Raw genomic sequence first — 16,813 nt, 5'->3', positions numbered from 1 at the left:
CACATCTAATTCCTAATTCGTGGGTTTTTATACGATGTTGGCCACGCCCCCTCTTCTGGGAAGACTTTCTACAAGGCTCAAAAGAATGTTTATATCTGGTTGAGGTCTGGACTCTGTGCAGGCCAGTCAAGTTCTTTCACACAATTCACTTATCCATGTCTTTATAGTCCTTTATAGTGCTTTGGTCACTGGTGCGCAGTCATGTTGGAACAGGAAGGGGCTGTCCCCAAAACTGTTCCCACAAAGTTGGAAGCATGAAAAAGTCCAAAATGTCTTGATATGCTGAAGCATCAAGAGTTTTTTTCAATGAAATTTAGGGGCCGAGCCCAACTCTGAAAAACAACCTTACACCATTTCCAACATGACTGTGCACCGGTGCACTAAGCAGTAAAACCTTTCACTATTTAGAAACTACCTATTAAAAATATGGTATACATTTATAAAGTAATGTTGATTTCAAGATAAAACTTGTTTAAATATACTGTCTAATCTTTATAAATGCTGCTGCTCACAAAGGACCATCTGATTCGCATACAACTTGCCAGAGGTTTTAAGCCATACTGTATGCTTTTCCTGACTCAGTGCTGCGGTTCCAACAATGCCCTGATCTAGTGATTGGGAATCGAACCCACGACTCCATCATGGTAGATGAGAAGCCGACTACTTTTAATTCTTATAGAACACAGAAACCTTAAATATGTCAAATAAACTAAAGGAAGACGTTAAATCAACATCAGACCAGGGGAATAGTCTTTTAAATCTTTTTGACCCTTAAAACAACTGATCACAAATGGGTTACATATACCCTTGATTGTTGCAGGTCACTTTTGACCTTATATGTCTAATTAATTCACAACTACCTTAAATATTTTACAGTACAATTTAATTTGAACCAACTTACCAACTGCACATCCACCAAAAAAGCAGATTTTTTAAATTATATTTTACTGTCTATTGTGTCTGTTAACCTTACAACATGCCATGCATTTTAATTTCAAAACATTTTATATTATATTTTAGATTATTTTACATATTTTTAATTGCTCCCTTGTGTGTAGGAGTTACATATTCTACATAATTAACTTTTCAATTGTGTGTTCTTCAGGTATGTTTATTTGGTAGGTGTTTATTTAATGTGTCTATATATGTTTAGTATATAAAGACATTTTAGACAATTGTGTGCTTCTAACATTGTGAAAATGTTTTGGTGTTTTCTTAATAATGTGAATCATAAAATAATGAATATCATTAGTTATTATGATTATTATTAAGACAAAAACTAAATAAATAAAATGAATAAAAAACTTAAATAAAATGCTTTATTTAAATAATATTCAAATGTGTTTTAAGATAAAATAAGTGATTCATCTTAATACACAATGACTGTCTAGAATAATACACAGTATGACATTTGAGACACAGTGATAATTTGCTTGGTCAGTCACATGGGATTATACTATTACCACTATTTACTTACTTTTTCCATTTCATATATGTCTTGCATATGTGTATGTGCAGTTAAATGCAAACATAATAATTCATCCTTAATTACTGTCTAATTATATGTCCATGAATGTTATATACTGTATAAGTACACTGTAAACACATTTTTTGTGAACGATGCATATTAAAGGTAAAAAGGTTAAAGCAACCACTCTGAAACTTCACAAACCATTCACAAGTGGTGCATATTATAATAATTGTTAACTTATTTAAGAGATTTATAAGACATGTAGATGTATTTATATACATTATGCTGTTCTTTGAGCATTTAGATGGCAACTGAGAGTTCATCAACATTTTCAGTTTGTGGATCAACTGAGCCTGAGACCTGGGTCGTGTAGCGCTTCATACACTGCACATGGACACATGGCGTCTGGAGGAGGAGCCTGGCGAGATGCTTCTTGAACTTTTCACCCACAAACACATAGAGGAACGGATTGAGACAGCTGTGTGAGTACGCCACGGCTTCAGTGACTTGCAGCATCATTTGGATACTTTTGCTGGACGCACACTCTGGAGACAGGATGTGCTTTAGTTCCAGTGCTTTAAGGAGTGCTGCAATGTTGTACGGTATCCAACAGCAGAGGAAAACTACTGTGACCACAACAACGAGACGAATGACTTGTTTTTTGGATGTATGAAGGGTCTGAAGTTTTCTGAGCACCATCGAATAACAAAATCCCACAATAATTAGTGGGATCAGCATGCCCAAAACATTCATTTTAATGAAAGCTGCACTTCTCACCTCATTGTGACTTTCTTTAGTTTTTGGATAAGCACTGCAAACTAATTCTTTTCCAAATGTTTCAACTCCAAGATACAGTACCTCAGGAAATGATGCTGCAACAGCTATCATCCAGACTACCATGCTTGCTAAAATCCCTAAAGCCTTTGTTTGGATTTTCAAGGCGAACACAGAATGAACGATAGTCAAGTATCTGTCGATGCCCATCAGCACAATAAAGATAATACTAGCATAAAATCCAATGTAGTACACACTAAGGACCAGAGTGCACATGGTGTTACCAAATACCCAGGTATCTCTGGCATAGTGAGCCAGGAACGGGAGAGTGAAGATTAGTAGAAGGTCAGCGATCGCCAGGTTCAGGAGAGACACATCAGTCATGCTTTTTATCTGAACACTTCTCAGGATCACCCACAGCACCAGCATGTTGCCCAGGAAGCCCACCACGAAGAACAGGGAGTAGAGCACTGGGAGGAACCGGCTTGCATGGGGTCCGTATTCACATGGTGCAATAAGTCCAAAATCAGAATAATCATATTCAGTTGTGCTGAAAACAGTGAAGAATAAGATATTGCAAGAGAGGTTTACTAAATGAGAAATTGAGCTAAAGTGCAGTGACGATTTAACACCAGAATGTTTTATCTTATCATATATTTTAACAACTGTTAAAGTTGTAGGTAAATAAATTATATCCCATGCAGAGAGTACAATTTTACAACCTTAATTTAGTTTTTGACGGCAGTATGAAGTGTAACTGCCTGTACATAGAACTGAAAAAAGTTTATGAGACTATTTATGCAGCAATATAATTGCAAAATACACGATTTCTATAAGATATGCAGTTTTTATCCTTGACTTCTTGCTATTGTTGTTGCTCATAAAAGTTAGTTTTTGTATTTGAATGTAGTGGTCTTTTTCCTGTTGTAAAACATCTCAGCAACTTCTAATAAAAGCAATTCGACAACTTCTAATGTATGAACTACTAGCAGGACTTTTTCATATTTTTGTGTTTTTTTTTTTCTTGCTTTTTTGATTAGCAATATGGGTCGATTTATGAGTATTGTTCATGCAGTTTTGTAACTATTATATTGTAAGTCTGTAAAAAAACTATACATAGTGCTATCAGTGTTTTAAATGTAAATGTAATCCCCATCCTTAGATTTGCTTTTTATTAATGTTTACACCTTGTGGTTCTACACAGAAAATTTCAAGGGGTATTAATACAAGGAACTGTTAAGGAAAGCAACTACATATTCATATCCATACCTACATTATTTTATAATGGGCATTTAGACATATGTCAAGATGGAAAAAAAATACTGACTTTAACAAGTGCATTTGACTGGTGTTAATATATGACATGTACTCACCTGATTGCTGCTCCTTCCCAGGGTCCACTGCTCGTGTTCATTGTTGCCGCTTCAAACATAAATACATAAACCTGCATTTGAAGATACAGAAAATAAGGAAAAAATCTTAAATGTTGGGTAAAGCACCTGTGACACTGAACACACCTCTTTTTCATGCAGTTTTGTCTGCAGTTTTTGTGCATTTATTGACAATCTCATTTGTCAATAAATGACTTAGTAAACTTTTGAATTGAAAAATCTGTATTTACAAATACAGTAACAGTTACTGTAGATGTTTTGACAAACCAATTCATTCAATATCACCTGGACTGATTTTTCAGCACTTTTGGAGCCAGGGCCAGACTGGGGTGCAATTTTAGGCCGGGAAATCCCACACCAACCCAGGCCATCCTACAGTATGCACCCAAATACATTTATAAACCACAGACAGCCTTATTTTTCCCTCTATACAGCTCTGAAAAAAATAATATAAATTTTACACTATATATTTTATTATATATGTTTCTTTTGTTGTTGTCTTACAAGTGCATGTGTTGGTAAGATGAACAGTTTTGTTTAATTTTTTTTTTTTTATGCTGACAATATTTCTCCTAAATTCAAAATATAACTATTGGTATTTACAGTGTATATTTAAAGGAAATTACATCACAACACATCAAAATAACCCAGATTAGTATTTGTCAAATAAAACAAAATGAAAATAATTTGTAAACAATTTGTGTTAATGCTTTGGCTAAATAACATTAAGAAATCGTCTCAGGTTACTTTGCTGTAACCCTGTTCCCTAAAAAGGCGGGAACGAGATGCTGCGTGAAAACGCTATGGGAAACATCTTGTCATGTTGCCGGTTGTGAAGCATGTGTGTATCAAACACGCCAAATTTTGGCTTTTATAACCTCGGTCAGGTGACGTCATCTGATGAGACACAGCTGTGGGTTATAAATAGGAGTGAACCGGAAACATTCCTCAGATTAATTTGTCTGAACAGACATCTGATCACGTAGGCAGTGCGGCATTGGGACGCAGCATCTCGTTCCCGCCTTTTCAGGGAACAGGGTTACAGCAAAGTAACCCGAGACGTTATGGGAACGAGAGAACCAAAGTCGCCGCAAGTGTCTGGACCCAAAGGTTGTGTAGCGTGTGCGCACAAGGTCGAGAAGGTCTCAGAACTATGGCTGGGCAGCTAACTCGAGGACTCGTGGGCCCGGAGTAGCATGAACATCCAGACTATAAATGTAACAAATGTGTGCGGAGAGGACCAACCCTCTGCATCACACACTTGCTGCAGGAGAATACCTCCTGCTAGTGCAATAGATGAGGTGATCCCCTTGGTTGAATAAGCCCTAATTCCTAGAGGCGAAGTGAGCCAACGCACCTCACAGGGCAATAGCATCTCTCACCCAGTGTAGTGGCGGCCGCCCCTCGGTTGCGGCCCCAAAACATGTAAAGGCTGTTCTGACCTACGCCACTAGCTGATGCGGTGGATGTAAATCTGGAGAGTACGTACTGGACATAGTAAGTGAAGTCTCTCCTGCGCCGAAGCTGTAAAGGCGGAGAACAGAAGGCTTTAAAAACAATATGGTGCATGTTGGGTTTATGAAACTTTTCGGAAAATAGTTCAGTGAGGATGCAATTACGTACGTCCTGAGAGTACTAGGGCACAAGCCCGAGGACAACTTTTCCTGCAAAAACTCCAGTACTGAGACAATTCGGCAGTGGACTGAGTCTACCTGCTTCGCACACACTTGCTGCAGAGGAATACCTCTATTGCCGCTAGTGCAATAGATGAGGCGATCCCCCTGGTTGAATGAGCCCTGATTCCTAGAGGCAAAGTGAAGAGAATAGTCTTATTTATGCTGGCTGGAAGACCAGCTTGACTTAATTGGTCTCATTCAGGGACCGAAAGTGAAGGTTCCAAAGCTCGGGCCGGGGATGAAATATCGTCCACTGCGCCTAAGACTCGGCCAACAGGGGGCTATTAATGAGAGGCGCAAACGCTGTTGATGGACCCTCGCCAAGACTTCCGGGAGCAGAGCTATCAGGAAAAATGCATAAAGGCGTAACCTGGGCCACGTACGGGCCAAGGTGTCTAGACCCAGGGGGGGCTGGAAAAGTCAGAGAGTAGTACAGGGGACATTTGCTGACATTGCGAGGAAAAGAGGTCTACCTCTGCTACATAAAATCTCTCCCAGATTGACTGACTACTTCGGGGTGGGGTTTCCATTCCCCGTGTGTCAGAAATTGACTGGAAAGTACAACTGCTCCCACATTCATCAGCCCTGGAATGTAAATCGCCCTGAGAGAGAGGAACCTGGTGCGCTAGCTATTTAGCGGCGCGAGCACAGTCCACCCTGGCGATTAATATATATGAGACTGCCATAGTGTTGTCCACCCGCACTAAGACATGGTAGCCTCTCAACTGCTGGAGGAAGTGCTTCAGGGCCAGAAATAGAGCCATCATTTCGAGGCAATTGATGTGCCACACAAGAAGAAGGCCTCTCCAGCTCCCTTGGGCTGGACGGTCATCTAGAGTGAAATCCCCTGTCTTAGCCACAACTGAAATGCTCTCATGTGCAGTAGGCCCAAAGGTGTGAATACAGCTGCTATGAGAGCTAAGATTTCTGAAAGTGATGGTCACTTTCTGGTCTAGCTTGATTTCCTTGAGGGTGTTGAGAATGGATTCGACTTTGGGTCTCAATCCTGGAGACAAAGATGAGCTAGGATGACATGTTGATGTCAAAGCGCTAGCTACTGAGACTGGGCCAGCCAGTCATCTATGTAATTCAAATACGGATGCCCTGGAGTCGTAAGAGCCAGAACTACATCCATGCATTTTATATATGTGCAGGTGAGAGAGCTAGACCAAATAAAAAGACCCGATACTGGTAAGCTTCGCCCCCGAAAGCAAACTTCAGGAACTTCCTGTGTTATGGCAATATTTCTATATGATAATAGGCATCCTTCAATTGATTGTCACAAATCAATCGATTGGTAAGATTTAAGAGCAATCACTTTGACAGTCAACATTATGAAGCTGTATTTATTTATTTTAAATAGCGGTACAGCCCGCAAAATCTAAAAATTGGACGCAGCCCCTCGTTCCTTTTGGGAACCAAGAAATACCGACTGTAGTAGCCTGACTCACTGTCTGGTAGGGGAACATGTTCCATGGCCCCATTCCCCAGCAACTTCTGTCAGCAGATGCGCACTTTCCGGTTTTATGGAAGTGGAGACCACGCCATTGAAATGTGGAGGGTGATGTGAAAACTGAATCCTGTAGTTTCTCTCTACAGTGCTTAGTACCCAAGGAGATATACTCGGCAGTAGCTTCCACGCTGCCAGTTTCCCAGAAAAGGGCAAAAGTCCGGCGGTTTGGTTAACCGGGGGGGATGTTAGATGTTCGGCATCCTGAAACATGGCAGGAAAAAAACGAAGAACTAACACTTTATTAGAGACTGGTGTTGCCCGAAACACCAGTGGTGGCGGAATTCTGAAAGGCCTCTCCCTATTGGGGGAGGGGGGTTGGGCACCCCCATGGTCCTGGGCACATGAGCCTCAGGGCTTCTTTGTGAAAAAGACAATTTGCCAGTCTGACATCTTTCAAGGCGGATTGTGAGGCGCGTCCCACCCCAATCTTTACGAGGGGGTGGCCGGCTCAAAAACACTCTCCTTGTGTTTCACGCCTCGCAAGAGTCAGACCCGGTCAAGACTGGGTGGCCGACAGTCCCAACTTTGAGCACGGCGGTGAAGGAATTTCCCGAAGGCTTGTTTATATAACTTCGCCTCATGAACCTAGTGGTGACTGAGTTAACGATATCGCCAAACAGGCCGGAAGCGAGATAGGGGCATCCAGGAGAAATGCACGATCCTTATCCTTGATGCGCCTGAGATTCAGCCACAAGTGCCTCCTCGCAAAAACCATCGCAGCCATAAAACGGCCGATAACACGAGCCAAGACAAGTCTGTGGCCGGGTGTAATTCCAATACGCCTTATTTATTTTTATTTTTTTAAAGAGCCCCGCCAGTGCTCAAGTCTTTCAGCCGGTCAGCATGGTAGGCCTGGAAGACCGCCATGGTGTGCAATGGAGCACCAATCTGACCTGCTGCCTGAAAAGCTTTTCCCTTCAGGGAAGATAAAAGTCTACACAGTTTGAAAGGAAGTATTAGCTTTTTAGGAAGGGTGATGTCCCAGGAGAGAGATAGCCTGGAATTGTCTTTTCTATCGGGGTGTCATCATATAACTCAGTGCTTCCACATCAACTATATTTAAACAAATAAATAATTCGATGGCAGGAAACAGGGGATAATACAGCTTACTCCATGAAAGGGTTAACTCATATGGAGATAGCTAAGAGGGGGAAGAGAGCGTCATTGAGGCACCGCCCCCGGCCACCCAACAGAAACTGCCGTCTAATGCTTCTTTTTTTTTCCCCAAGGATACAGTTTTAAGCCCCAGAAATGCGTGCGGCCAGAAGCTTCTCAAGGAATCCGTGCTTGACTGTAGAGACTGTGTTGTTCTTAGTGTCATAGTCAGCATTTTTCTTCTTCCAAAAACAGCAAGTCGAGTTGATGACAAAGAGCTCAATTTTGATCTCATCTGACCACAGCAGTTTATCCCAATCTTTCTCTGTTCATTGGCAAACCTCAGACGGGTCTGTACATGTGTCTTCTTGAGAGGGGAAGCCTTGCTGCGCTGAAGGATTTCAATCCATGCAGGCGTATTGTGTTACCAATGGTTTGTTTGGTGACTGTGTTCCCAACTGCCTTGAGATCATTTACAAGCTCCTCACATTTAGTCCTGGGCTGGTAGTCCTCCGCGCGGCTAGTTGGCCTCCCGTCCTGACTGTCACAGCTAGCCCCCCCACCTACTGATTTTTTTCTCTCACTACTGGATAAATGGGATGGCACGGACGAGAAGTGTAGTGTTTTTCTAACTGCATTAGATCTGATGTTTGAGTTTAATTCCACCAAATACTCCACCGATCGATTGCGCATTGCACTCCTTGTTTTGTTGCTATCCGGGCAGGCAGAGTGGGCCACGGCAATCCTTCCTTCTGATTCAGACACCGGCTATTCATATAATGAATTCACCCGACAGCTAAAGCTCACTTTTGAACATCCTGTGGGTGAGGTGAAGACTGACACAAAGCTGTACCACCTGCGGCAAGGAAGGATCATGAGCCATTATACTGCCAATTTCCGCACTCTGGCGGTGCAAACCTCCTGGGGAGACGCCGCGCTCCAGACATCCTACTACAAAGCGCTGGCTTCTCGGATTAAGGACGAACTCGCCGGCCGAGAGCTCCCCGCCACACTGGAGGGGCTGATCCAACTCGCCCTCCAGATCGATCAGCGCCTCCTCTTTTGCTCGAAGCCAGCCCTGAGAACCCTGCCGCCAGCACCTGTCAGGCGCGGCAGAAAGATGAAGAGAGCTAAAGGAGCAGGACCCAAGTGCAGATTACAGCGCCAAAAAGGGGGCGTGGCACGTCGGCGGTGGAGCACTTCTGTGTTGGGGAATCCCAATGATGTAATACAGGGTTGGAAAAACAGGTCGAAAAAACAGAAAAATCAGTCCGCGGAGCGTGATTCAAAAGGGAGCGAGCAGAGACGTTGTCGTGAGCCAGTGTGAGAGTTCAAAGCCAATGAGTCAGTCAGCGAGGCAAAAAAATCAGAAAGGAGAGCGAGCAGAGACGTAACTGTGAACCGAAGCGAAGGGTCAAAAACAGCCAGGAAACAAACAGCAAACGAGATCCAAAAACGAGAGACTAGAAGCGAAAACCGAGAACAAGCGAGGTCGAAGACGGAAACAACTTACACAAAAAGAAACAAGGAAACTGGGCTCTTGAAGGCATGCAATAATCTGGCAGCGAGACAGCGCTCTGCGCTTCCTTAAATGCCGGAAGAAATTAGTTGTGAATGGGATGTCGGTGTGTAAAGAGGCAGGGCGTGTGAAAAAGCATGACAGCCAGAAAAAAATGAGCATGTGTGAGAGCGAGAGGACATGACAGCGTGGGAAAAAAGGGAGAAATGATGGCAGTTCAAGATGGCAATGTAACAACACCCATCTTCTCCTACGCAAACGGGGACTGTGTACTGCGTTCATCGACTCGGGTGCCGCAGGTAACTTCATTGACTCTTCTTATGCCAAAAAACTGGGTGTAAAAATCGAGGCGTTATCCCAGCCAGTTCAAATCACATCTGTCGATCGTCGGCCCCTTTCATCCAGCCCCATTACCACTCAAACCCAACCCATTACCCTTACCATCGATCAGCACCAAGAAAATATCCGGTTCCACCTTACCTCTGTATCATCTCCACTGATCATCCTCGGACACCCCTTTCTGCTACAGCATGACCCACTCATCTCATGGACTCAAAACCAGATTTTGCACTGATCCCCGACCTGCACCGAACTTTGCCAACAGGCACTGGCTGGGACGTGTTCTAGGGAGTCAGAGGCCCCCGATGTCGACAACTACGCCATCCCCGCCGCCTATCGGAGATGGCGTACACACCTTCCTTCTCACTGTCCATATGACCTGGCCATTGACCTTCAGCCAGGTACAGTCCCACCCCGCAGCTATCTTTACTCCCTATCCACCACAGAGACGCAGGCGATGGAGGAGTATGTATCCAACACTCTCCGCCACGGCACCATCCAGCCCTCCTCTTCGCCTGCTGCCGCAGGGTTTTTCTTCGTGAAGAAGAAAGGTGGCGAACTTCGTCCATGTGTCGATTATCGGGGGCTAAACAATATCACCATCAAAAACCGACACCCCTTGCCGCTCACCAACTTAGCCCTGGATGCCCTCTCTGGTGCCATCATATTTACTAAGTTGGACTTCCGGAGCGCCTACAACTTGGATTGCAGCACCATTAACCGTCCTAACACGTCCATCATCCCATCGCTTCACCCTCAACCCCACTGCCATCTCTGCATTCAATTAACTTTGTCGCCCTTCACCACCGCTCCCATACTTCTCCAACCAGATGCAAAGAAGAATTCTTCACTCAGCATTGGTTATGTTCCAAAATCTTTTATATTAGCAGTTATTAAACCAATAATTAAGGAACCTGACCTCAACCCCTGTCAGCTGTGCAATTACAGTCCAATATCAAACCTCCCCTTTATCCCTAAGATTCTGGAAAAAATAGTAGCGGAGCAGCTATGCTCATATCTACATAGAAATGGCATACATGAACTGTATCAGTCAGGATTTAGGCCTCATCACAGCACAAAGACAACACTTGTTAAAGTAGTAAATGACCTCCTGTTGGCCTCTGATCAGGGTTGTGTAACTATGCTTGTATTACTCGACCTCATTGCAGCTTTTAACACCATTGATCACTATTCTTCTTCACAGATTAGAAAATGTAATAGGAATTAAGGGTACAGCCCTCTCCTGGCTCAGATCCTATCTGACCGATCGTTATCAGTATGTAGACTTAAATGGTGATTATTTTGCATGTTCTCTAGTGGAGTTTGGCGTTCCGCAGGGTTCAGTTTTAGGTCCACTGCTTTTTTCCCTTTACATGCTTCCTCTGGGCAACATAATCCGTAAGCATGGTATTAGTTTTCATTGTTATGCTGACGACACACAGTTATATGTTAAATATTATATATGTTATATATTAGTTCATGCTTTTATTACGTCTAGGTCGGATTATTGTAACGCCTTACTGTCTGTTTGTTCAACTAGGTGCTTAAACAAGGTTCAATTAGTCCAGAATGCAGCAGCGAGAGTCCTCACTCGAACCAGAAGATATGAGCACATCACCCCTATCTTATCCACATTGCACTGGCTTCCTGTGAATGTCTTCCCCACTCTCATTGATCACTCAGGTTTGTTGACGGTGAGGTGATTGGTTGCTTTACATCTCTGGAAGCCCTCATGTCTGTGTTTCCTTCTGGCTCTCCCTTTTTAGTTATGCTGTCATAGTTAGTCCTGCTGGAGTCCCTACTTGCACTCTGCACTAAATATACATTCACCTTATACATTCTTTGACTGTGACCATACCTAACTGTTATTTCTATATCTCTTTTGCTCTCTCCTTTTCTACTCTATCCCCTCTCTCTCTCCATCTCTTCTTTTTCCTCTACCTATCTCTCTGTCGAGCTATAAATGTCGCTCCTGAGCTGCCAGTGATCCAGACCTCCTCTGCCCGCTGGACCTGTCTAACTTATTCTGGAGTCCTGCTTTTGGTTGGAGATCTTATCACATGGATGCCCCGTGTGGTCTGTCTGGAATGCGTGTGGTGAGTGGGGATGGTTCCACTTTTCCATGAAGGTGGTCCTGTCCTCGACTGATGCAGACAGCTGTTCTCTGAGGACCTGTGACTTCAGTCACTCAATAGTTCAGGACTGGAATTTCTCACAGTCTACCTGAGCCTCCAGGAACAAACTAGACTTTAATCTTACACGTTCCCTCTTATACTGAACTTCCAGTCTCGCATATTATTATGCACATCAATCCCTGCTATCTGTTTTCACCCAGATGAGGATGGGTTCCCTGTTGAGTCTGGTTCCTTTTAAGGTTTCTTCCTATTACCATCTCAGGGAGTTTTTCCTTGCCACTGTCGCCGTCGTCCTAGGCTTGTTCATTAGAGACAATTATATAATTTTGATTCATACACATTCACATTTAATACAAACTTAATTCTTTTAAATGTGTAAGGCTGCTTTGTGATGATGTAAATCGTTAAAAGCGCTATACAAATCAAATTGAATTTAATTGAATATGTTAAGCAAAACCTGATGAGAAAAAACAGCTTACTAAAGTTGAGCAGTGTGTGCAGGACATAAGAAATTGGATGCTAATTAACTTCCTTCTGCTTAATCCGGATAAGACAGAATGAGTCTTGCTTACTCTGGGCAACATTATCCGTAAGCATGGTATTAGTTTTGAGTTCTAGTCATAGGACCGAATACAGCTAGGGGTAAAATTTTAGATCACACCGTAACTTTAGATGGCCTTTCTGTTCCATCAAGTGCAACAGTAAAAGACCTTGGTGTGATTATAGATTGCAGCCTTTCATTTGAAGCTCGTGTAGATAATATTACCAAGATAGCATTCTTTTACCTCAGAAATATTGCCAAGATAAGAAATATATTGTCGCTAAACGATGCAGAAAAACTAGTTCATGCTTTTATCACCTCTAGGTTGGACTATTGTAATGCCTTACTGTCTGGTTGTTCAGCTAGGTGCATAAATAAGCTTCAGCTAGTCCAGAATGCAGCAGCGAGAGTCCTCACTAGAACCAGAACATATGAGCACATCACCCCTATCTTATCTTCACTGCATTGGCTCCCTGTGAAATTTCGCATTGAATTTAAAATACTACTCTTGACATATAAAGCATTAAATGGTCTCGCGCCGCAGTACCTGAGCGAACTGCTAGTGTCTTACAATCCGCCACGCCTACTTCGATCAAAGGATGCAGGCTGCTTGTCAGTATCGCGTTTTATGAAAACTACAGCTGGGGGCAGAGCTTTTTCTTACAAAGCCCCAAAATTATGGAATAGTCTTCCAAATGGTGTTCGGGACTCAAACACAGTCTCAGTGTTTAAGTCCAGGCTAAAAACCTATTTATTTAGCCGAACATTTTTATAAATAGATTTGCCTAAGGTAAAGGAGCAGATCTGGGGGACTCATGGACGTAGAGTATTACGGTGAACTGGTTTGTTTAGATGCTGTCTTCCTCACTCTCATTGATCACTCAGGTTTGCTAACGGTGAGGTGATTGTTTGCTTTACAGTACATCTCAGGAAGCCCCCATGTTTGTGTTTCCTTCTGGCTCTCCCTTTTAGTTATGCTGTCAGTGATTCAGACTCCCTCTGCCCTCCGGACCTGTCTGACTGTATTAGGCTCTATTCATGCAGTGTAAAACACGGGTCATAGAGCTAACATATCCGCAGCAGTCCAAGTTGAGGGCATGTAAAATACCCAAAATGAGAGCCCAGTGTTTTCTTAAATCAAAATGTTAAGTAAAATTGAAATTATGAGCAGTTACACTTAAATAATTCTTGTATGATTGTACCTGGGTGAGAGTTTTCTTGATTCTTGATTCTGTGCATCCTGGTGCCCCGCTTCTGGTTGGAGATCTCGTCACATGGATGCCCCGTGTGTTTCTTTGGGATACATCTTGTTTTGGGGATGATTCTCTCTACCTAGAAGATTGTTCTGGCCTCGACTGGTGTTGGCAACTGTTTCTCTGGGGAGTTGACAGTTCGAAGGTTCAGCACTGGAACTTCCTACAAGTCTAACTGAGTTTTCAATAACTACCTGGACTCCATATTAACATCAATTAACATCAGCTATCATAGCTGAACTGCCTGCCACCTAACACACTGTATAAATGCAGATCATTTACTGCTTTCTGTTTCACCCAAATGACGATGGGTTCCCTGTTGAGTCTGGTTCCTCTCAAAGTTTTTTCCTATTACCATCTCAGAGAGTTTTTCCTTGCCACTGTTGCCCTCGGCTTGCTCACCAGGGACAAACTGACCATTCTGATTCATACACATTCACATTTCATACAAACTTAAAACATTTTTTTGATTGTGTGAAGCTGCTTTGAAGCAATGACAATTGCTAAAAGCGCTATACAAATAAAATTGGATAAAAAAATTTAAAGAAGCTATTCGTTGTGGAGGTAGATGCCTCGGGGCGCGGGGGCTGTTCTCTCCCAGCGAGGTCCAGATCAGAAACTACACCCTTGTGGTTTCTTTTCCAAAAAAATTTACCTCACTCAGCAGCGATACAGTGTAGGGGACCGCGGTCTGTTGGCTATAAAGTGGGCTTTGGAGGAATGGCATCACTGGCTCCAGGGCGTCAGGGAGCCATTCATCATTGGGACCGATCACCAGAACTTAATCACCATCCAAACCGTCAAACAGCTCAATCCAAGGCAGGCGCCTAATTTCCATCTTCCGTACCTCCCGGGGTCCAAGAACACCAAGGCAGACGCCCTCTCCCGACAACATAAGGAAGATCTCCAGGGCCAAGGACACCAACCCGCTGACACCTAGAGAACTTCAACTGCTTCCTGTTCCCCGCCGGCCCTGGACGCACATTGCCGTCGATTTCATCACCGGCCTGCTGGTTTCCGAGGAAATAAACACCATCCTGACCATCGTGGATCGGTTCTCCAAAGCCGTGCATCTGGTGGCTCTCACCGGACTCCTGTCAGCTAAAAAGACAGCCGAACTGATATTAGAAAACATAGTCCACCTGCATGGGTTCCCAAAAGACATCATCTCGGAAAGTGGGCCCCAGTTCACCACCCGGTTCTGGCCTTCTGGCGTCTGATCAATACCACTTGTAGTCTGTCATCTGGATATTATCCCCAGACTAATGGTCAGACAGAACAAACCAACCAACAACTGAAGAGAAGTTTTGTCGCCGATCGTCAATGCTCCTGGGCCCGCTACCTCATCTGGGAAGAACTGTCACATAACCTCCACTTATCATCCGCCAGCAACCTAAGCCCATTTGAGGTATGCCACAGAGGTTGATGTACTGTCGGCCCAACAGTTGGTCCGCTGAAGTCAACGATTGTGAAACCAAACCCACACTGCCATTCAATGTGCCAATGCCCGCTACATCACCCAACATCGCCGTTGACACTCTCCGGGACGAATGTACAACGTAGGTGACAAAGTATGGCTGTCGACAAGAAATCTACATCTTCACACAGAATCAAGAAAACTCTCACCCAGGTACAATCATACAAGAATTATTTAAGTGTAACCGCTCATAATTTCAATTTTACTTAACATTTTGATTTAAGAAAACACTGGGCTCTCATTTTGGGTATTTTACATGCCCTCAACTTGGACTGCTGCGGATATGTTAGCTCTATGACCCGTGTTTTACACTGCATGAATAAAGCCTAATAAAGAAGTATTTGGAAACAGTAAACTCGCACTCAATTTCAAGTTTGTCAGATCTTTACATGTCCATGTCATATGTTTCATGTTCCCTCTATGTCTCCAAAAAAATTGGGTGAACGCAGTAAGAAGTTAATAAACTTAAACATTTAAGAAAAAAATCTTTTCATAATCCATATACAATATAAAGATGTTAAAACGATTATTAACAAATTAATGACAGTAATTTGTTTGATATATTCATTTAGTGTACTGTACACATTTCTGTATTACAAACCTATTATAATAATAATAATAATAATAATAATAATAATAATTATTATTATTATTATTATTATTATTATTATTATTAAACATATAAATGTATGTTGTAATATAATATTTGAGAGAAATTGTGTGTTTGTGTGTGTTGCAGTCCCTGGCAGGGGGGATTTTAGCGCATAACAGTTTTGGAACGCACCAGACGCAATAACAATGTAATGTAATAAGTGTGTGAAAAGCTCCTGGCAAGAGCGCAGTGCGATCTGATTTGATCTCATTGGACCTGATGAGCGCACAGTCATGTGTGTTATAGAAAATTAGTGAGAATATAGTAAAGGCATTGAGAAGCTGCCTGGGACGTGGCTAGAAAATAGTATGGACTTGATAAAAAAAACTTCACGGTCTTCGGCGCAGTGTGACAGGGCGGGAAGTCACAGTTTATGTGCGATACTGATTTGAAACTGATTTGATGTAATTTAAGTACTGTGCCATGGACGCATGTATAATAACTACACAGATGCTGTACAAACTAAATGCACACATCATTAGAATTCAGTTCGGATACGATGCTGATGATTCCTCTCGTTAAAACTAATCTGTTGTGTTAATAAATTTTGCTACGTAAGTAGAGATTCACCTACTTAACCCTACTTACGTTGCTGTTTTTAAAATATATATAAAACACACACAAAGTAAGTTCTGATGCGCTTCCATGATTTAAAAAACCCGGGAAAAGCGCAAAGCTTATCGCAGCAACAAAGACGGTCGGCACTAGAAATGCCCGTATGTAGCGACGTCTGCAGAGAATCCTAAAACTATTCCCTATAAAACAGAAAGTAAAAGTGTACCTTGGTTGTTCACAGCAGCTGGAGCTCGCGTCGTTCTGCGGAGAGTACGGGTGGAGGAGTCAGAGACATAGGAATGGGAGGGATGAGACAGACGCGTCCCCAAATACTAAGGGGTAGAACCTCTGCTCACCGTCACTGCATACATACTGTACACCATAGGGTGTAAGTTAATAAACTTAGATAAACTTGGTTTAAA

At 42.8% G+C, this 16,813-nt stretch overlaps 1 protein-coding gene across 1 annotated transcript; it reads right to left on the bottom strand.

Annotated features, from left to right (window-relative positions):
• Positions 1-1,339: 1,339 nt before the first annotated feature.
• Positions 1,340-16,813, bottom strand: LOC128520471 (C-C chemokine receptor type 5-like). Its single transcript, XM_053494726.1, has 3 exons — positions 16,618-16,813; positions 3,619-3,689; positions 1,340-2,795 (listed from the first exon to the last, which is right to left on the bottom strand). The coding sequence occupies exons 2-3, from the start codon at positions 3,675-3,677 to the stop codon at positions 1,772-1,774; spliced, it is 1,083 nt and encodes a 360-aa protein (XP_053350701.1). The 5' UTR covers positions 3,678-3,689; positions 16,618-16,813; the 3' UTR covers positions 1,340-1,771.

The sequence above is a fragment of the Clarias gariepinus genome, chromosome 4, assembly GCF_024256425.1.
Source record: "Clarias gariepinus isolate MV-2021 ecotype Netherlands chromosome 4, CGAR_prim_01v2, whole genome shotgun sequence".
Taxonomy (NCBI): Eukaryota; Metazoa; Chordata; class Actinopteri; order Siluriformes; family Clariidae; genus Clarias; species Clarias gariepinus.
The sequence above is the reverse complement of the archived record's forward strand: the minus strand, read 5'-3'. Positions and strand labels throughout refer to the sequence as shown.

Excerpts from the sequence above, each read along its gene's own strand:
- LOC128520471 (XM_053494726.1), bottom strand. The coding sequence starts at position 3,677 with ATGTTTGAAGCGGCAACAATGAACACGAGCAGTGGACCCTGGGAAGGA. Across the intron at positions 2,796-3,618 it reads TGGGAAGGAGCAGCAATCAG|CACAACTGAATATGATTATT; the intron begins GTGAGTACATGT and ends CACTGTTTTCAG.